The sequence below is a fragment of the Bos indicus genome, chromosome 9 (genome assembly GCF_029378745.1).
Source record: "Bos indicus isolate NIAB-ARS_2022 breed Sahiwal x Tharparkar chromosome 9, NIAB-ARS_B.indTharparkar_mat_pri_1.0, whole genome shotgun sequence".
Lineage (NCBI taxonomy): Eukaryota > Metazoa > Chordata > Mammalia > Artiodactyla > Bovidae > Bos > Bos indicus.
The window spans coordinates 41,481,541-41,503,863 of record NC_091768.1 but is presented as its reverse complement, the minus strand read 5'-3'; the positions used below and the strand labels follow the sequence as shown (position 1 = coordinate 41,503,863).

At 42.3% G+C, this 22,323-nt stretch overlaps 1 protein-coding gene across 10 annotated transcripts in view; it reads left to right on the top strand.

Annotated features, from left to right (window-relative positions):
- ARMC2 (armadillo repeat containing 2) overlaps positions 1 to 22,323 on the top strand; it is a 319,621-nt gene that overhangs the window by 198,023 nt on the left and 99,275 nt on the right. For all 10 annotated transcript variants that reach the window (XR_011568324.1, XM_070795509.1, XM_070795508.1 and 7 more), the window contains 2 exons: positions 2,467 to 2,566; positions 16,569 to 16,884. Coding sequence is in view for 9 of the 10 variants with exons in the window: in XM_070795509.1 (XP_070651610.1) it covers positions 2,467 to 2,566; positions 16,569 to 16,884 (416 nt within the window). In the remaining variant the exon portion in view is untranslated. The remainder of the gene's footprint in view (positions 1 to 2,466; positions 2,567 to 16,568; positions 16,885 to 22,323) is intronic.

Below are 22,323 nucleotides of genomic sequence, written 5' to 3'. Positions count from 1 at the left end.
CCTTTAGAGAAATGTCTGTTCAGATCTTCTGCCCATTTTTTGAGTGGGCTGTTTGTTTTGATGATATTAAGTGTCATAAGCTGTAAATTTTGGAGACTAATCCCTTATCAGTCACATCATTTGCAAATATTTTCTCCCAATCTGTGGGTTGTCTTTTTGTTTTGTTTATTGTTTCCTTTGCTATGCAAAAGCTTTTGAATTTAAGTAGGTCCCATTTGTTTATTTTTGCTTTTATTTCCATTATTCTGGGAGCTGGATTAAAAAAGATGATGCTGTGATTTATGTCAGAGAGTGTTCTGCCTATGTTTTCCTCTAAGTTTTATAGTGTCCGTTCTGAAATTTAGATCTTTAATCCATTATTTTTGTGTATGGAGTTAAGGAATGATCTAATTTCATTTTTTTACATGTGGCTTGTCTATGTATGCCCAATCTCGTCTGTTATTCTTTTAATCTCTGTTGCCTCTCTAATTATACCCCTTTTATTTATATTATTTATTTAAGAAATATTATGCAGTGCCTACTATGTGCCAGGCAGTGTTCTAAGCACTTTCTAAATACTAATTCATTTATTCCTTATAACGGCTTTAAGAGGTAGGTACTTATTATTATCTTCATTTTACCTATGAGGAGGCTAGGCATAGAGAAGTTTGGTAGTTTTCCCAGAGTTGCACAGCTGTGATTTAAACTAGATAGTCTGGCTCTAGAATGTACATGGTTAACTTCTATGTCACACTGTCTCTTCATTTTGATGTTGATTTTCATTCCTTATTTTGAAGATTTATGATATTTCTCTTTTTCTCTTCATCAGTCTTACCAAAGGTTGGCCAATTTATCAGTTTTTGCAAAGAACCAGTAGATTTATCAAACCACTCTATTATAAGTTTCTTTCCTCTTGTATTCCTCATTCTTAGCCTTAGTAATTCTTCTATTCTTTTTGCATATATTATATTTTCTTCTGGACTTACCTGGTGATTGAGATGCTAAAAAATCTGCCTACAGTGGGGGAGACCTGGGTTTGATCCCTGGGTTGGGAAGGTCCCCTGGAGGAGGGCATGGCAACCCACTCCAGTATTCTGGCCTGGAGAATCCTCATGGACAGAAGAGCCTGGTGGCCTCCAGTGCATGGGGTCACAAAGAGTCGGACACAACTGAGTGACTAAACACAGCACATATTTCCTTCTATGTTGGTTAGAAATCCCTTTGCTGTCAGCTTTCTTAAGGTTGTGAATTTTCCTCTACTGCTGCAGCCGCATCTAAATTTTGATCTGTAGTATTTTTTGTTATTATTCAGATATGTGGTTTTTTATTTTCTTATTTCTTTGACCTATAAGTTATGTGTTTTTAAATTTCCAAAAGTATGTCTTTAAAATGTGATCTAAAACATTGGTAATTTACTGAGACTTGTTAATGGCCAGGCACATGATCAAGTTTTTAAAATATTAGTGATGTTTTTTCTATTAATCTGTCACTTAATGAGAGGTTTATGAACATCTATTAATTTGATATAGGTTTGTGAGTTCCACCTTGTGGGTTATGTTAGTTTGTTTGCTTACTTTGGAAAATTTGAAGCCATTTTCAAGGTTTTTTGCCTTAAGGTCTATTTTGCCTGATATTAATATACTTGATATTAATATGCTGCTGCTAAGTCGCTTCAGTCGTGTCCTACTCTGTGCCACCCCATAGACAGCGGCCCACCAGGCTCCCCCGTCCCTGGGATTCTCCAGGCAAGAACACTGGAGTGGGTTGCCATTTCCTTCTCCAATGCGTGAAAGTGAAGTCGCTCAGTCGTGTCTGACTCTTAGCGACCCCATGGACTGCAGCCTACCAGGCTCCTCCATCCATGGGATTTTCTAGGCAAGAGTACTGGAGTGGGGTGCCATTGCCTTCTCTGTGAAATTAATATACCTAGCATATTTGAGCAGTTTAACATTTGCTTGTGCTGAAGTTCCAGGAGATTGACTCTACCAGATTGAAATTTACCAGATATTGTGTAAATTTCTTATCTTGTGTTTTCTGAACCACAAGCTCAGTTGGTAAAAAAGCTGCCTGCAATGCAGGAGACCTGGATTCAATTCTTGTGTTGGGAAGATCCCTGGAGGAGAGCATGGCAACCCACTCCAGTATTCTTGCCTGGAGAATTCCATGGACAGAGGAGTCTGGCAGGATACAGTCCATGGGGTCGCAAGAGTCGGACGCGACTCAGTGACTAAACCACCACCACCTGCGTTAGAGGTTTCAGCTTTCTCTTTTTCAAAGAACTTGAAATTTTCCTTGCTCCCACCCTGTGCTCCTGGAATCTAGAGCAGGTGACCAGCTCCCTGAGGCATCTTTGGGCCAGTGTATAGAGTATTTCCAGACTGCTTTTCATGCACAGGACAATGCTTTGAAGGTCTGCATTTAAAGCGGACTTGAGTTTTATTGAAAAACAAAGCTGACTTTTATTTTTTCCATTTGACATTTCTACAGCAAACTTACTTCTTACCATGACTGCTGTGTAGCCTTGGCCAGCTATTCCAGATGTTATGCCTTGTTTTTGAATCTGATAAACAAATACCAGAAGAAGCAGGTCAGTTCTTTATACGTTTAACTCTTCAGTGTGTCTTTGCATTGGTGTATTTGTGTAATAAGGCCACGTTGAATGATTTTGTGTTTTGAATGCGTAATTTTCTCTTAGAAGCTTCCATTAGATATGTAACGAGCTGCCCCCAGGAGGCAGAGAGTTCCATGGAGGAAGTGGGGAGGAAGTAATTTGAGGCAGAAATGGCCTCAGAAGGATGTGCGTGCAGTATAAGGATTCACGATGTTGGGTGAAGGGTGGGTGCTGTTCTCCTAGTGCTCTGTGGACGCCTCCTACAGGAGGCACCTTTGAGTGGGGTGGGGTTACACTGGTTATTTCCAGGCCCCAACCCAGGCCTACTGAGCCAGGTGGGTGCAGATGTGCCCAGCCACCTGCACTTTAACAAGAACTGCAGGGACTTCTAATGCAAACTAAAGTTTGGGATCCCCTACACTGGGTATACTCTGAAGATTCTGCTAGCCCTGAAATTTTCAAATTTTTTGACACTGTTGTATTTAGAAGATGACATTTCGAGGTTAAGTATTTAAAGGAAATAATTTGGTTTTAATGAGTTGGACAAAAATGTAACAACTGTTTTAAAAAAAGGAAGAATTCACAAATGACTTTCCCTTAATAAAATTGTAATACTTAATACAAACATTAATTTTTATGATATTATCAGTTTTGAATAGTCATTAAATGCAGGCTAGTTTTATTTGCTTTATAAATGATTAAAGTGACATCAACTCTTTAGTGAGGATGGTTTATACATGAAAATAGGTATTAATTTCCAGTATGGTAAATTTTCAAAATTACATAGTAGGTCTCACCAGTTTAAAATCAAATTATATATATTCTAAAATGGTTTTAATATAAAGCTTTGTGTATGTTTATATTAACCATATCAAAACCACCTCAAAATATAATTCCTGTTTGCCACAAATAGCGCTAAACTTATTCTTACCTAGCCAAGTACTTCTGCTGAGAATGACTAAATTTGTTATATTTTACACTGTTATCAGCTATTTATTAAAAGGTTGCTAGTCTCATTTTGGTTATATTGATAAAGAGAAATTTCTGTGTTCATATTACATCATTATGTATTATGTGCTCAGTTGCTCAATCATGTCTGAGTCTTTGCGGCAGGACTGTAGCCTGCCAGGCTTCTCTGGCCATGAAATTTTCCAGGCAAGAGTACTGGAGCAGGTTGCCATTTCCTTTTCCAGGGGATCTTCCCGACCCAGGGATTGAACCTGGGTCTCCTGCACTGGCAGGCAGATTCTTTACCACTAGCACCACCTGTAAGTTTTAAAGATGATAAACTTTGCTGAAAGTGTTAATGTCTCTATTTCACTTTAAAAAGTTTACAGATATGCACTTGGGTTCCTGATTCTGAGTATTTGGACTACAAATGCTTTCCCCTGTGTATTTTGTATTTTCTCTAAATTACATACTTTGAAAGATTTCATGGCATAGGAATTTGCTGTGTCAGCTGAAGAATGAATGTGATTACCTTACAGTATTCACAGTGCTGTTAATTTAAGTATCCATTAGGCATTTACTGATTTAGATTTTGGTAAAATATACTATCAGAACTCTAATCTTTAGACAAGTGAATTAACCCCCTAAGAGCTTGGATACTCCTAGTTCTGGTTTTCTTTTTTAAGGAAAAAATGAAAAGGGTAGAAAAGATAGTTTGCTGTAACATTAAAAGAAACTTTTCAATATTATACTTATAAATGGATTTAATTATGGATTTTATTTTGTAATTTTGTTTTATGGGATTACTTTATGGGTTTTAATTTTAATTTACCATCATAGTTTCTTTTTTACTTTGGTGTTTTGATCATGGATGACTTAGATTGGACAGTAACTGGAGAAGATGTTTTCAAATGTGGATTTAAAGAAAACATTTCTGTTTAACAGTTTGATTTCAAGTTATGTCATAACCGGTAATTTTTTTTGAAAAAGGAGAAAACCCATCAGTTCAGTACTGACAAATAGCCCTATTTGTTACAGTATTACTGGTACATAACTGTTTGTTTCTCTAATTGTAATTTAGATGATGGTTGTGTTTAATAGAAAGTAGAAAGTTCTGGCATCTGGCTGTTAATAATGAGATACTTGAGATGTGAGTATAGTTAAGGGTATGCTTTTTCTGGTTCAAGGGACTAAATGTCTTAAAGTTTAATTGGCATAAAATTTAACCACACTTCTTACTGAATTGCTTTTCACTTTGGACTGGTAGTTATCTATAAAGCAAAATTGGTATTTAAAGGCCATATTTTTCTCTATTGATTTACGTTATAATTTTGTATTCCTGCTAAAATTATTTTGGTCCAAAAATGAATAAAGAGCATCTTGCAAAGTAAGTACAGTAACATGTTGTTTTTAGAACCACCAAGGAAATGTGCGATTTATCCCCTTAATCACCAAAGTTATTACCTTTTTAAACTTTCAAAAAATTTTTTATTTATTTACTTTAGACCGGGCAGGGTCTTCACTGCTGCTCGCATTTTATGCTACTTGTGCCGAGCAGGGGCACTCTCCAGATGCAACACACGGGCTTCTCTTGTTGCCGAGTGCGGGCCCTAGGACGCACAGGTCAATAGTTGCAGCATGTGGGCTCAGCAGGCGCAGCTTCCAGGCTCTAGCACAGGCTCAATAGTTGTGGCACATCCATGGCATGTGGGATCTTCCCAGATCAGGGATGGAACTTGTGTCCCCTGCATTGGCAGGCAGATTCTACCACTGAGCCACCAGGGAAGCCCTCACCAAAATTATTTTAGTCATTGTGGTAAAAATCATATTCAACTATATTACATATTTCCTTGCTCTCTTAGAAGATATTAAAAATAATTTCCTCTTATCAATGCCAAAGGTCAATATTACAAGCAGAATTATTACTCTAGAGGTTGTTTGTCCTACTTTGGTGGCATGAGTCTGTTGATAGACTTCTTTAAATGCCTGTGTCATCTTTGTGTAGATTTCTCTCTCCCTTTCCATTGTTATTAACTTTGCTTTGGTAATCATTACCTGTCTTTTGCAATGATTTGTAATTAGTAGGGGAACCTCATAACCAACCTTAAAAGTAACACCTAAAGAGTCTAAACACTGACTTTGAATAGGTTCTGAGTGAGAAGAGCCTGAGGGACTTTTGATGAAATTTCTCTCAGCTGTTCTTATCTTCAAAAGCCAATTCATATTCAAGGTGTGGCTCTGTGTTCCTTTCTCTATGAAGCCTTCTAAGACCAGCCAATTTTTTCCTCATTAGTGCATCATTTAATTTTTATTTTTTAAAGGTTTGTAGCAACTTAGCAGTAGCAGCAGCAGCAGCAGCTCTATTTGTAATAGTCAAAAACTAGAAAGAACCAAATGTCCTTCTCTGGATAAATGGCTAAACAAACTGTGGAATATCTATGCCATGGAATACTATTCAGCATTAAAAAAGGACTGAGCTATTTATATATACTATATCCTGGATAAATCTCCAACTATACTGAGTGAAAAGAGCCAGTCCTCAAATGTTACATACTACATGATGATTTTAAACCCTTTAATGTAGCTAGTGCACCCAGTTAATACAGTCAGAGCTGAGGACCCAAGCAGTATGTTTCTGACCCTAACTATTTCACTATTATTTAGAAAAATCATCCAAAACTTAGAGCTAGAGTGCGGGGTAGGAGCCCGTATATTCTGACAAAGTCATACTGGGGCACTGTTTAACCAACAGGGCTTAATTCCCAAGGAGAATATATCTTTGTTTAAACTTGCTGTTTACTATTTGATTAGAACCCAGACACTATAAAGTTACACATTAATTTGTACATTTTTTCCTCTGGTAGACAAGATAACCTCAAAGTTATGGTTTGTTACCTTAGGGCCATTAGCCAGGTATGATTCTAACTAGTAGTCTTCCTCTAACATTCTTTTTAAAGCTTGTAAACACCCAGTTCTTGTTTTTGGAGCCCACTTTATCATTGTATTGGCTTCCTTCATTAATGAGATAAATAATTCTTTTAATGTGTTCATTTTATATTTCTGTGAGAGCCAGGTTAACTTTTTATAAATTATACTTTGACTTTGTATTGTCTTTTACTTATGCAAAAGAAGGAAATATTACAGTTTTGAATCATCTTTGATATTTTCTAGTAAGGAAAAATATATATATTTTACATTTTCCTCAAAACCAGAATGCTTTAGAAGAGCAGGGAAATTGTTCAGGCTACAAGGAAATAGTTATGTGTCCCAACCACTTCCTAAAATCGTTAACCAAAGGCTTTTAGAGATCTTTGTAAATATTTCTTTTGTGATTCTCTAAGTAGTTATCATTTGTGTAGCTGCCTTATGCACTATTGGGATTTCCTAAGGACACAGGCTTTGTCTTTATAAACCTGAGATGATTCTTGGCGTAACAGACTCATGATAAGTGCTGAAAGAATGAATTTTGTGTATGTGAAATGCTTTGGAATCTGTAAAGTGTTATACAATATATTTTTTTTTCTAGTCCTCTAGTACTTCTTCCTTAAATATTTACTTTCCTCTTCCTACTTTGGAGGAGGAAATAATAATTTTCCCCACATTTTTCTTGTTGATGGGCTGCCATACACAGCAGCAAAACAGAAATGCTGGATCTTAAATTACTTCAGACCAGCACAGCATCTTAGGTTCCTGTTCCCTTTGGCCCAGGTGACTAGTTGGATAAGATTTGTTTTCCTCTTTCCCACGAGATAGAAGTGATTTCCAGAAACAGAAACCGCACACCACATCCTGATGTGAGTGTTTTAATCTTTGGTGGCTCAGATTTTGCTCCACCTGAGCTTTACTTGGACATTGAGACTTTTGAACTGATCTTTGAAATGTACCCCAGTCGTCCAGCAACTTTTAAACTGGAATTATTACTTCCTAGAACTATTTTTGTTTCAGTTCTAGGAAATGTTTCTCCAAGGCCAGCTTGGATTATAGACACATGCACACTTTGGACCCGTTATAGTCTCTTAGTGTACGGAGCTGTCACCCAGGGACTCAGCAATCAGTCTGCAGCCCTTATCTTTGTCCTGAGAGGTTAGCATTGCCTTTGTCTTAAAAGTTTGAAGGCTACATTGATAATTGGCAGAGATTTCATTTTTCTGGGACTTATTTTTAAATTTAATCACGTTATGACTTAGTGTATTTTTGGAGAACATAGAAACAAAAATCTCAAAAAAAGAAAGAAGGAAAGAAAGAAAACCCCTCTCTAGTGACAAATGAACTGTCACCTGCACACACCTCTTTGAGTGTTTTTTGATCACCCAGGTGAGGAGCTTAGCAGGAAACTGTGGCCAGCCGCTTCCCCCGTCCACCAGGGGGAGATGCTGCTTGGAACCAGGTAGCACCAAAGCTGATGGCTGCTGGGAGAAGTGGAATCTTTCCTCCCCCATCTGGTGGTGCATTCCATTAAAGGGAAAAAAAGAAAAAGTGAGAAAATGTCAAAAGTAAAAAATTTTTTCCTGTTTATTTTTTTCCACACCTTATTCATATTCATCTCTTTTCAAGGAAAAGTCTGACTTCAGCATATGAAAATTGGTCTTTTTGGAGTGCCCTTAATCTGTCTCAGTTATTAGGTCAGTTGATAATGAAAGGTGGTGGGGAGAGCATTTTCACCTTTATTTTCTACCTGTCTGTGTTGTGAGAATTATTTAAAAGAAACATGGATTCATAGTTTTTTAACATGATATAAAAACACTAGGTATTAAAGTGGTGAGATATTGAATTCTTTCTTGATTTGAATCATTGAATCATTGTCTCCTAAACTTGAGGAGTTTTAAAAATACAGGTTCTCAGGCCTCACCCTGGGAGAGCCTGATTCAGGTCTGGGACAGAGCCCAAGAACCTATTTTTAATAGGTACCTCAGGTGAAGAGCAGGTGTGGGAACCTGTGGTGTAAATTATTAAGATGGCCCCTTAAAACAAATTGTTTTCCCCAAAATTGACAGCGGAGGGTTTTGTACAAATCCTCAAGAGATTTTAAAGTGATTAATCAAAGCAGCCACACAGGGTCAATCTTCATCTTCAGGCATGTGGCTGAAAGTGAATCTCCCTTACAAAGTAGGAACCAAATCAGCAAGACAGGCCAGGTGTTGGTGTAGATTTCCCCAGTAAGTGGTGATAACCACCCGCCTTGTGCCTTTTGCTGAGGCACAAGGTAACCAAGGAGCACTTTCTTAGCCAGAGAAAAGGAGATGGGCCGTTCGACCCTTCCAGGGACTTTCTCTGCCAGACTTGTGTCAAAACAGATGACACTGAGACCAAGCCATTGCACAAATGGGGCTTCCGACACTGGTCACACTGGGCTACTGAGGAGAAGTGAGCCCTGGGGATCCTTGAACTGGCAGTGGAAGGGAGGATTCCTTATCCTTGGTTAGCTAGACAAGCCACAAGTTGTTCTTGACTCATTTGCTAATGAAGCAACCACCGAATTTTATTTTTGCTTTGAGAAATTTCAGTATATCTCCATATCTAACCTTTGTTAAGTTTGCAACAAAGCTGAGGACAATTTGTTCATTTTAAATAATGCATGGTTGGGTTCACAACAACTCTGTTCACCCATAGCCCTTCAGTGACGCGAGCTTGTCAGAATATGATGGCTGTGGTACAAGCCAAGGGTTTCATCGGCAGTCTCAGAGAAAAGGAATCCACTCCTCCCAGCTCTCACAAACGACTTCCTCAGGGAGAACAAGGGCAACTTCTTTGGCTCATGTCTGTCTGTGAGGTTGATTTGTCCAGGATCCATGGTCCAACTGGTAACTCCCAGTTCCCACACACACAAAAACTGAGACCAAAACACAGCACTGCAGTCAGCCGGGTGCAGTTTGTAAGTTAGACTAGAGCACAAAGAAATGTATCTATTTAAAATGCTGACCGAAATTCAGTGAAATGACAAATCTCATTTAAGAACTATGCACATATTGTATGCTTTATGGTGTAAACTGCATTTGGTACAACCAAATGTGCAAGCAGATGGGCCCAGTGTGGAAGGCGTGAGCGGGGTCTGTGGCAGCCTTGCAAAGCAGACCTGCCTCAGGGGTGCTTCTGACATCAGCGTCGCCACATTTAGCAGCTCACCAAAATATGTTTGGGTTTGTTTTTTTGGATAGCACGGAAGGATTTTCCCCCATTTCTTCTATAAATATCTACTGGGCAGGAGATCAGGTAAAATCCCTCAAATAAGACTTGTAAGTCTGGCAATGTTTTGCAAAGGTCACAGTCCAAAAAAAAAAAAAAAAAAAATAACCTTTATCTACATTCCCATCACTCCTGTCCATTAAACAGCTATCTGTCTAATCCTCCCCACTTTTAGATACACTCAGTTCCTTGTGCTTCTTTTGTGAAACAGAACTTCCCAATGCAGGGCAATCGTCAGCCTCAGAGAACGCTGTCTGGGAATCCCCCAGCGTGTCCGTGCTTGTACTGCTTGTTAAGCTGAGCCTCTCTCGTCCAGGGCAAGCGGCGGTCTTCAAGGCATGTGAACGCTGTCTGATTCAGAGTGCTCAGGCATCCTGCTGTTGAAAACGGGACTCGGAATGTCTGGAGAGGGTAGGGCTGAAAGCAAAAAACATTGGCCCCTTTTGGAGCTGTTCCTCTTCAGTGCAACCACAGCCGAGCAGCAGGCCAGAGGATAGCTCGACCTTTCTCCCCCTCCTCCATCCTCTTTGGGGCCACAGAGGATTGGCGAGGGAGGCGCCTCCACCCCTTCCCCGGTGCCTTTATATGGTGACTTGGCTCCCCGCTTGCCCTCCTCCTCCAGCCTGGCAGGAGGGCCCTGTGGCTGTCTTCCCAGCCCCTCGGCAGCCACATTCCCAGTGGGTGCTGTGAGCGTTTGGCTGAGCTCGCTCCTTTTTTCGGCCTTGGCCTTGGTCTGCACCCCTGACCGGGCGGGCGGCACAAAAAGCCCTTAGCTTGTTCATTCTTTCCAGCTCCTGCTGCTTTGCCCTTGTGGAGCTGGCTCTTCCCGCCCACCCTCTCCGACTCAGCACAGAACCCAAATGCCTGATTTATGTCTGTTGACTTAAAAAAAAGAGCCCAGTGAAATTCTAGCATCGCCCTGGTGCTTTTGAGTGATAGCTGCGTTCAGAAGCATACAGTAGGCGCTCAATTAAGGGATGTTGGTGGGATGGATAGATGGATGGAAGCATCACATATAATCTCTTCTGATTTTTAAATGATTTTCTACTTCGATTCTGGTTTTGAGCTTCCAACATCTCTCAGATTCTTCTGATTTGTATGGCTCAGCACTTGGGCAAACTGTTGACCCACTTTCAGTAGCCTGGGGTTAATTAGCATTTCTGCAGCACTGCAGTCTGTCTTCCCAATGGTAAAATTTATCTGTTCTTCAAGCCACCTGTAAGCTCGATTAAGACTGGAGTTTTGTCTGAGGGTGGGAAGTTGGGTAAATGTTGCAAATTGCAAATCCTGATTGAGCTCTCAGATCCAGATTGCGTGAGAAGTTTCTAACCAAAATTTAAAGAGGGTATCTTGATGAGTTTAATTTTCTGGTTAAAGGAGGGTTCCAATTTTGAGCACATTTACAACCCCTTCAATTTCAACCCATTTTTGAAAACCTTTCTAAAATGTTTTCCTTGACTTAGGACAAGTATTCTCTGAAGTAAGTAATGGAGCCTGCTGAATATAGTTGATTCTTTCTGTGACATCTTGATATGGTTCCTTCCCCATGGTCAACATTATGTACATGGGTTATTTTAAGGTTCTGTGGGTAGGAAGGGTGTGGAGTCAGGGAAGAGTGGACAGTGGGTGGGGAGTAAAGTGAGGTAATGGCAGAAGTGGTCACGTGGGGCTGGATGGTAATTAGATGCTGGCTTTGGCATTTTATAGGCAGTGGATGATTTTGAACAAGGGGGTGATGTAAGAGCTGCGCTTCTAGAAGTGGTGTTAACCTTGGTCACAGAGGGAGGAGCCCGTCAAGGATCTCTGACAAGAGTCTACAGACTGGGTTAGCCAGAGTGGGTGTGGGAAGTGGGAGTCAGGGGAGATTCTGAGATGACAGAGTGGAGGGAGCTTGGTGACCGAGAGAGGGAAGAATAGAAGATGCCGCTGGGGCTGAGCCTGGGGAAGACGAGGGTCATGGGAATGAGGAGGAGGGTTGAAGTGGTTTGGGAATCCATCTGTGAGTACAGAAGTGATTGTCCGAGTCCTGCTTCTTCTCTTAACCAGTGTGGGACTCTGGGGCCAGGGAGCCTCTTCAAGCCTCAGTTTCTACATCTCTGAGTAGGTAGAAATCTCCTTCATTGACTTTAGGCCAGTGTTTCTCACATGGAAAATAACAGTCAACACAGAGGCTGTTGCTGGAACTTGACAGAGACCACTCTGTTCAGCAGTGTCCTGCTCCTTGTTTTGTTCCAGTTAAAGTAATTTGATTTACAGGCGTGTGGAGCCTATTCAGACTGAGTAACATGTTTGCTCATGAGGGCACAGCTTATGCTAAACCAAAGAGAACATTCAGCTTTCTACCGGCTATACCTGGGACGCACAGTTGAGGTCAGGCTTCGTCCAGTACGTGAACCTGTCTGAGTTCTGGTTGGCCAGAGCTGTTGCTGGGCTGACTCCTTTTTAAGCAAAATTAGAAAGTCTATGTGAACTGGTTATACTAGATTGCCTTCTTAAAAAAAAAAAAAAAGAGATTCTCCTGATTCATCTTCATTTTGCTGTTTCAAAACTACATAGTTGTGGTCTGAACATGCAACTTTGTGTTCAATTTAACAAAAAGGCTGTAACAGTGTTGATTTATAGGTGGTTCTCAGATATTGTCTTAGAATAAAGGAGAGGCTCTGTACCTCAAAGGAGACTGGCATGATGATGAAATTGTTTTTTGCGAGTTATTTCTCTGCAAATTGATGATCTCGGCCTTTGTGTAATTTTTCAAATCTTTATAGGATTTTAATTAAGTGATATTTAGTAGACTTGAGCTTGATTGGGCTGTGGAACAATAAACAACCTCACGGTAACACCGTTCAGGGGCTGGGTACCTCACAGAGCACAGACCACCCGTGGGGAGCTAAGGGGCCCTCTTGCTCAGCCCCCTCGTTCAGAATTCCCGATGAGTCCAGACAAGCACTGGCAGGGGAGTAAGGAAACACCACCTCAGCCAGCTGCCTGTGAGCCTGCCCCTGCTCTGGCCTATTCCATTCTCTCTCGAGATTCATGGAGAACATATTTGAGAAGGGTTGAGGGGAGAAAAAGAAGACGATGCTTTAGACAACCCTGAGAAAGAGGACAGAAGTAGCAAGCATAGCAGTTGCTGGAAGTTTGGTGGTGCACACAGTGCAATCTGCCAGCCCATTTGTTGATTCTGCATGCCATCCTTCAGTTGGCACCGCTGCTGCCAGGAACCACCCCCTCCTTTTTCCATCTGAAGGCAGGGAGAGAGGCACTGCGGCAGCGTTAACTCTTCCTGCCCTAAAGCCTAGAGTTTCTTATCCCCGTGTCAGGCTTAATAACCTGTGCCATATTAGGACCCACAGAGATATTTGAATCAAAGAATTTTAAAAGTGGCAAGGGCCTGAGGGAGGTTTTCAAGCAGGAAAAGCAGCACCCAGTCTTCCCTTGTGGGACCAAATGTGATGGTGGGTAGAAATTTGAATTTTGAAGAATGAGGACCTAGGGGGAAACCTGCTTTTACCTGCAGCCAGAGATCTGGTCAGCAAATCAGCAGTGACGGTTGGAGGTGGTACAGGGCCAGAGAAGTCTTCTGAGCTAGACCAACCAGAAAAACAAACATTGGAGGTAGAGGTGAAGGGGCAGAGCTAGCAAGAGGGAGAGGGGTGGAATGAATAGTCTAGCATCTTTCAGAAGACAAATCTTAGGAGGTAAATTAATGCTCTTGATGATTTAGCCAACAGAATGCAGCTATATATTGTGTGCTTTAAGAAGTCATTTAAAAACACTGATCATGTCTTTCCTGTCTTGCTTAATGTGCTTTTGTGGAAATAAGAGCAAGTCCAGGGAACACCGGGAAGTCTAGAAATGTTGGCCATAACTACTGCCTAGGGCATGAGGGAGGTGGCTATCCGAATTGTGGGAACATTTTGTTCCAATTAAGGAACTGCAGATCGTCACTTCAGAGAATTAGTTGATTTGTGTACCTAGGTGCTTGGAACAGTGATTGGTGAATCATAAACACAGAGTATTAGTTGCTGCTACTACTAGTAGTAATAATAGTAATTATTACAATTTTCAGAGGTAGGGCTAGTGCAGTCTTTAATCAGAAATTGTGTATCAGAGTTTATGGGAAAAACTCTTGCTCCTCAGTTTAGAAAACACAGTGGAATTTTCCTTCAAGGAGCCTAGTTCTCAGAAACAGCCTCTGTCTTGGTTGGAAAATGGTCTGCTTTGCTGTTGGGTGTGACAAGAGAGGGAGAGAGTACTGTCTTTCCAGAGCCCAGGGAGAGGCCTGGCCCACTGGGAATTACATGAAGTAACCACTGGTTTCACGTGAAGGGAAACTGGAGTTTTATAACAACTTTGTGAGCTTGGTTTAGATTTAAGACCTACCTGCTTCAGCTTCTTTAGGGAACTGTCTGGTGATCAGACACAAACAAGGTGACCCCAGACCAGGAGAGGGACTGCCCCAGGTATTCTTTCTCAGGACATGCTCCTTTCCCCAGTGTCAACTCACCTATCCTCCACACCACATATCTGCTTTTATTAACTTATCAAGGTTGAACTCAAAACCATAGTCATAATTTTGCTAACCTCTCCCGCTGCCACCCCCTGTTCGCTGAGCATCCTCTTATCTAGGCTCCTCTAAAACCTCTGTGTCTTTCCCACATAGGTTTACGCTACTAATATTTTACTGATAGTAAAGGATTCAGAACAGTGCCTGAATCATCACTCACTACAGTCTGTGCTTTGTCTGTTTTGTCTCATTTAATTTTTTTTTTTAACATTATGAATTTAATTTTGCATCACAGTATTTTCCCCATTTTACAGATGAGTTAATCGAGAGACAGAAAGGCCAAGTGAAGTGCGACCCAGGCTGCCTGGCTCTCTGGCTGGGAACCATAATCCCCTTGGGTGTCTAGTTTCTTCCTTAGCCCTTTCAGTCTTTGCAGTCTCTCCACTTATTATTAGCCTTGTTTTCTCAAGTAGATGGCGAACTCTTCAGAGCACCTTGCCTCATCCTTGTTTGTATGTATGTGTATTCCCCTAGACCCCAGCATTCAAAACGTACCCAAGGACTAGCATTCCAGTTGTGGTGGGGGCAGGAGTGAGTCCCGTGCCTGGACCACCTGCGTGATGGGTTGCACACTGCCCAGCTGAGGTTTTTCTGGGTGTGAACTCTCCTGGGCCAGCACACATCGTGTTAGACTCTGTCCTTTCTTAATGTTGGCAAATGGTTCACAGCTGCACAAGCAGCAGCCTGGCTGCTTCTCCGCCGGGGCCAGGGAAAACGTTTTCAGGAACAAGCAGGAACAAGTTGGTATTGGCAGAGCAGACCCAGGCAAGCCCCAGCATCTCGCCCTTTGTCCAGGATCCTCCACTGTCTTTAGGCCACACGCAGTGCTGGGGCTGCTCCCATCCCCCAGGTCCCACCTGGAGAAAAACCGGCCCAGCCTTTTGCCCTCTGTCCCAATTCCTTAAGGCTGCTGCTAACTACAGATCTGATAAGGTAGGGTTTGTGGAATTCCTCCTCATATTTGCATTTGAAAGGAGATAATTCCTTTACTGCTCAGAAAGCAGTCAAGGCAAAGGAGGAGGTAAATAACGAGCCACTTGGGAGGCACTAGTGTACCAAAGACGCCAGATCTGGGTAACCCGGGGTTCAAATCCTAACTCCACCCCTCACTGGCTGTGACAAGGGCGGCTTCTCCAACCCTGTTTCTTGTCTGTAAACAGCACCCGCGCAATGAGTATCAGCACCCTGGCTAGTTGTAGCCCCTCAGTAAGTGTTCCTTTAACAGCAGAACTGGTCTGTCTGCCCACTGTTGTCAAATTAAGAGCACAGTTGTTTCTGTTTCTTGTGCAGTCATAAACTGTTCTCAGCTGAGATTTTAAAGAAACGTTTATTTGTTATTAAATATAGCTTATATACTGGAGAAGGAAATGACAGCCCACTCCAGTCTTCTTGCCTGTGAAATCCCATGGACAGAGAAGCCTTGCACAGTTCGGTTCATTGGGTCGCAAAGAGTCCTATGCAACTTAGCGACTAAACAACAACGGCTTATATACAGAAAAGTGCACAAAACACATATGTACCATTTAGCAAACAGTTATAAAAGCATCAGCCATGTAACCACTACCCTGCTCAAGAAAAACAAATACTGCTTTCAAGTGGTAAATACTCTGTAATGGTGGTTTTCATCTGCGGGCAATTTTGCCCCCACGGGACATTGAAACATTTTTGGTTGTGGTATGTGAGGAAGGGCTTCTGGTATCTAGTAAGAGAGGTTAGGGGTGCCATATAAACATAAACAGCCCCCCATAACAAAACATAAACATAAACAGCCCCCCATAACAAAGAATTAGCAGTGCCCCGGCTGAGAAAGTCTGATGTAACACAAACTGACTGCCCCTATGGGACAGACACCCCACTTTGAGAAATACAGTGCTTGAGCAGGAGGTGAACTTTTAGGAAAAGATTTCGGTGCTCAAGAAACCTGTTTGTGTCAAGGCTTAGATTTATATAACACATTGTTAGTAATGTCATCTCACTCAACTAATTGTTTTCTGAAGGAAAAAAAAAAGCCAGCCTGAATTTCAGATGAAGGATCTGAAGTTAATAGACCTTGCTAACAGCATCAATCAGTTTCTATTCTTTCATTGCTGCCAAATGCTTTTAATCTCCTCTGTCACTTTGCACCAATCCTGGGAATCAAATACTGTACAAGTCAGCAGAAACCAGACGTGTTCCATCTTACTATTAATTAAATCATGAATTAATTAAATACTGTCCTCTTCCCACCAACTTGTCCCAGCCCCTTTGCTCTCGTAACTCTTTGTCTTTAATTTATTGCAGGATTTAGTTGTTCGCGTTGTTTTTATTCTTGGCAACCTGACAGCAAAAAACAACCAGGCTCGTGAGCAGTTTTCCAAGGAGAAAGGGAGCATCCCAACTCTGCTGTCTTTATTCCACACTTTCTACAAGCTGGATCTGCATTCTGGGAAGCGCTGGGGGGAAGGAGATGAGCGTCCCGAGGCACGGAGGCCGGCCCAGGCAGAGGACGTGCTCATCAAACTGACGCGTGTGCTCGCCAACCTGGCCATCCACCCAGGCGTGGGCCCGGCCATCGCCGCCCACTCACACATCGTTGGCCTTCTCCTCGCCACACTGGGTAAGAAACGCGGCCTTAGAGGGACTGGGGTTCTGTGAGGGTTTTAGCAGTACAACCTGCTCGCTTTAATGAGACTTCTCATTTGTGACAGGAAATTCATTTGTCTTCTGTTCGGAACTGCCTCAAAAGTAATCCAGCTTTTTAAAAAAGGAGCAAAAATAGTAATACATCCTCCTGAAATCATAAGTCGTGTCCAACTCTAGTGTCCACATGGACTATAGCCAGTTAGGCTCTTCTGTCCATGGGTTTTCCCAGCTAAGAATACTGGAGTGGGTTGCCATTTCCTTCTCCAGGGTATCTTCCCTACCCAAGGATCGAACCCAGGCCTCCTGCATTGCAGGCAGATTCTTTACCATCTGAGCTACCAGAATTATTACTAAAACCCACTGAACTCTACAATTTAAAAGAGTGAATTTTATGGTATGTGAATTATATCACAACTTGTATTAAAAAAAAAAAAGCTTGCCAATCAAATTATCAAAATTGGCCAATTAACCACAGAGTTTAAAATTGCAGATTTTTCCTGGATTAGTCCACATAATTAAAGTTTATTTGTCTTTTTATTTTCTCAGCTTTTTACATTATCCACAATTATAGACTCCAGGTCCCATCTTTTCCCCTGTATTAGACAGTTGGAGCTGCCATAACAAAACACTGCAGGCTGGGTGGCTTAAACAACACAAGCATACTTCTCACAGCTCTGGAACCTAGGATTGTAAGATCAGAGTGCCAGCTGATTCTGTTCTGGTGAGAGCCCTCTTCTTGACCGGCAGGTAGCTTCATTCTCCTGTGGCTTTTCCTCAGTGTGAGTGGGTACACGTGAGAGAATGATCTTTCTCTTCTTGTAAGACCATCAGTCCTATCTGATAGAGACTCCACCCTTATGATCTCATTTAACTTGACCTCCTAAAAGTCCTGTCTCCAGAAATAATCACATTAGGGTTTAAGGCTTCAACATATAAATTTGGGGGAGGGGACACAATGCAGTTGATAATATCCTACCTCTGATCTCCCCCTTCCCCAGATTCCTGGTTTTCCTATGTGCAGAATACTTTCATTCCATCTCAACAGCCTCAAAAGTTGTTAATTAATTTCAGCATCAACTCTGAAGTCTAAGGTCCCAGATCTCATTTAAATATCATCTAAATCAGCTATCATGAGTTGTGAGATATAAGACATCCTAAGGAACGATTCCTCTCCTGCTTGAACCTGAGAAACCAGACAAGTTATATGCAAAGCCGGATGGCAGGACCAGCACAAGATAGATGGTCCTATTCCAAAAGAGAGAAATAGGGAAAAAGGGAAGTGTGATGGGTCCCACCAAGTCCCAAGCCTAGTGACGTGAATTCCATAAGATCTTAAGGCTTGAGAATAATCCTCTTTCGTTACATGCTATTCCCTCCAGACCCACTGGGGCAGTGGCCCTGTCTCCACAGCTCTGTCAGTTAGGCCACCAGGGCTCTGCAGGGCAGTCTTGCCCTTAAGGCTTTGGGATGAAGACCAGTGTGACCTGCTGAAACTGAGGCAGTGGCCCTGGTGATCTCTGAATCACTGCTGGGGTCATTCTCTCCTCTACTTGCAAAATGGTGCATATTCCCATCTAAATAGCTCCACACTCTGTCCTGTCAAGTCCAAGGAATCTGACAGCTTCCTTCACTTGGTCCTGTCTCTGCCCCCTTCAGTTCAGATGGCAGTGCTTCTACTCACATAATCTCTCAAACTCTGTACTGAGTGATAATAAGACAACCACACATGTGGTGTTCCCTCCAGTACACGCTTTCTTATTTCTTGCAATATGGCCAGGCTGAGAAGTTTGCAAGTCTTCACATTCTAGCTCCTATTGGTTAAAAGTTTCTTCTTCAATTCATCCCTTAAGTCACTCAGTTGTGTCTGAGTCTGCAAGCCCATGGACTATACAGTCCATGGAATTCTCTAGGCCAGAATACTGGAGTGGGTAGCCTTTCCCTTCTCCAGGGTATCTTCCCGACCCAGGGATTGAACTCAGGTCTCCAGCATTGCTGGCAGATTCTTTACCAACTGAGTCACAAGGGAAACCCAAGAATACTGGAGTGGATAGCCTACCCCTTCTCCAGAGGATCTTCCCAATCCAGGGATCGAACCGGGGTCTCCGGCATTGCAGGTAGATTTTTTACCAACTGAGCTATCAGGGAAGCCCATCTCTCTCTTCTTACATGCTAATATAAGCAGTCAGGAAACGCCAAGCCTCTCCTTAAACACTCTGCTTGGAAATCATAGCTAAACATCCAGTATCATTGCTCGCAAGTTAGACCTTCCACAAAACACTAGAATACAATTCAGCCAAGTTGTTTGCCACTTTATAACAAGGATCTCCTTTCCTGCATCTGAGACTTTGCCAGAGTGGCCTTTAATGTCTATTTCTCTAACGGCATTGTACTCATGACTATTTCTGTGTTCTTTAAGAAGATGGAAGCTTTCTCTCCAGCTGTCTCTTGTCTTTCAGCCTTTGCCAGAATCACCTTATCAATGAAAAATTAATCAGTGAATCTAAGAAAGAATTGGAAAATTTTATTCAAGCCAAATTTGAGGATTGTATCCCAGGAAGAACATCTCAGAAAGCTCTTGAGAACTTTTCTGCTGGTTAGAAATCAAGGCACGGTTGTATAAGATATTTTTGAGACAGAGGGCTCTACATCAAATGATGTGTTATTGACAGTTTACATTATCCAGGTCTAAGCATCATCCTGGTGTGTCACGTGACCCCTTACACGGTCAAGAAGGACTATTATCTTTTAAGGAGGGACTTGTCTTGATGCTAGAAGAATGTTGCTCTTTATGGTTGAGCAGATATTCCTACTGAGGGAGAGGTTTGGCAGATATACAGAGCACAGTGAGGAGAGAGAGGCCAGAGAAGAGTTGTGTTTAAATTTTTCTTATCTTGCCATAAAATATAAATTTTATTTCACAACCTTTAACATTCATATCTCTAGCATACCCCTCAGAACTCCTCCAGCCTCCACCCATTACTCAGTTTCAAAGCTGCCCATATTTTTAGGTATTTGTTACAGCAGCACCCTACTGCTAAGCACCCAAACCTGCCTTAATCTGCTTAGGATGCCGTAACAAAATAACAGAGGCTGTGACTCAAACAACAGAAACTTATCTTCTTACTTCAGGGGACTGGAAGTCTGAGATCAGGGTGCTGGCGTGGTTCCCGTGAGGCCTTTCTTCCTGGCTCATAGATGGCTGCATTTTTCCTTTTTCTTCCTCTTCTAAAGCCACCGATTCTATCAGAAAAGGAGTCCACCCTTACGATCTCATCTAACCCTAGTTATCTCCTAAAAGCTGCATTGGGGGTGGGGGGGTTTCAACATATGACTTTGGGAGGGACACAGTTCAGTCTGTAGCACCCCTGCCTTCCACTTTTTAGGTCTTGTCATTTCCCATGGGCACCTCTGCCTACCAGTGTGCAAGGAAATGAACTGCCATCCAGAGATACCTACTTTGCCACTACTTACCACTGAAAGATTTTGTTGTTGTGAAAGAAGCGTTAATGTCTGATGGAAATAATGTTTGGGGGTAACCTTTGAACTTTAGCCCTTTGTATAACCTCACTACATAGTCAGTGCTGTGCTCATATAAAAAGAGGTTTCTTAGTCTGCTCAGATTGCCATAACAAAACACCACAGATTGGATAGCTTAAACAGTAGAAATCTATTTCTCACAGTCCATAGGCTAGACGTCCCAGTCAAGGTGCCAGAAGGGTTGATACCTAGTGAGAATCCTTTTTCTGGCTTGTATATGGCCCCCTTCTCACTGTGTCCTCACATGATGGGCAGAGAGCTCTGGCGTCTCCTCCTCGTCTTATCAGAGCACTAGTCATATCACCCAACTCCAGTACTTTGCCTAGAAAATCCCATGGATGGAGGAGCCTGGTGGGCTGCGGTCCATGGGGTCACTAAGAGTTGGACACGACTGAGCGACTTCACTTTCACTTTTCACGTTCATGCATTGGAGAAGGAAATGGCAACCCACTCCAGTGTTCTTGCCTGGAGAATCCCAGGGGTGGGGGAACCGGGTGGGCTGCCATCTCTGGGGTCGCACAGAGTCGGACACGACTGAAGCGACTTAGCAGCAGTAGCAGCATCAGCAGTCGTATAGGATGAGGGCCCCACCCTCACGACCTCATTTAACTTTTATACCTCACCAGCCCTATCACCAAACACAGTCACTTTGGGGGTTAGAGCTTCAACATATGAATTTGAAGGGGACACAAACACTCCACCCATCACAAGGTTTAAGAAAGTGTAGGTTGGTATCTGCTTTCAAGGAACAGGGTACATCGTGGAGGAATATCAGGCGTATACACAAAAGCTTATGAAAAGTGCCCATAACAAAGTACACACAGAGCGTGGAGGCTGAGAGGACCAAGCCACAGAGCATAGCTTTTGGTGTGTAGAGTTATAACTGACCTTGCCTTCCCTTGTTATGGAGCTGCGTAGTTTTTTTGTTTTCTATATTTGTTTTTTGAAATATAATTGAACTAAAACACTATGTTAGTTCCAGATTACAACACAGTGATTCTATATTTCTGTGCATTACAAAATGATCGCCATTGGAGCTACCCAGTGTAAAAAGCATGTTCACATTTGTTCCCTGATGTGAGCAGCCACATGAGAGTGGGTTGTTACTTTAGGCCTTTTCACAGAGGAGGAAACAGGCTCAGTGAGATGCAGTGACTTTTAAAAGTCACAAAGTTAGTAAGTGGCAGGGTTACTCACTTGTTGCTGATCTTAAGGATTCTTAAATTCTTATATTTTTAAATGTTTGTTTGGCTGTGCTGGGTCTTAGTTGCGGCACATGGAATCTTCATTGCACCATGTGGGATCTTTGGTTGCAGTGCATGGACGCTCTAGTTGTGGCACGTGGGCTCAATAGTTGGGGCACATGGGCTTAGTTGCTCTGCAGCATATGGGCTTTTGAGTTCCCCGACCAAGGATCAAACCCATGCCCCTCTTGCATCGCAAGGTGGATTCTTAACTACTGGACCACCAGAGAATTCCCAAGATTCTTAATTCTGATTAAGGTCTGTCCTTGTGACATATTGCTTCCATGTGATAACTCAAAATCTACACATTAGTCTAGAACTCTCTTCCAAGCTGCTGACTGCACATTATACCGTCTATATTGAGCTGCTCCAAAAATTGAGTTTCTCTAACAACTTCAAGTACTTTGGCCACCTCATGCGAAGAGTTGACTCATTGGAAAAGACTCTGATGCTGGGAGGAATTGGGGGCAGGAGGAGAAGGGGACGACAGAAGATGAGATGGCTGGATGGCATCACTGACTCGATGGACGTGAGTCTGAGTGAACTCCGGGAGTTGGTGATGGACAGGGAGGCCTGGCGTGCTGTGATTCATGGGGTTGCAAAGAGACGGACACAACTGAGTGACTGAACTG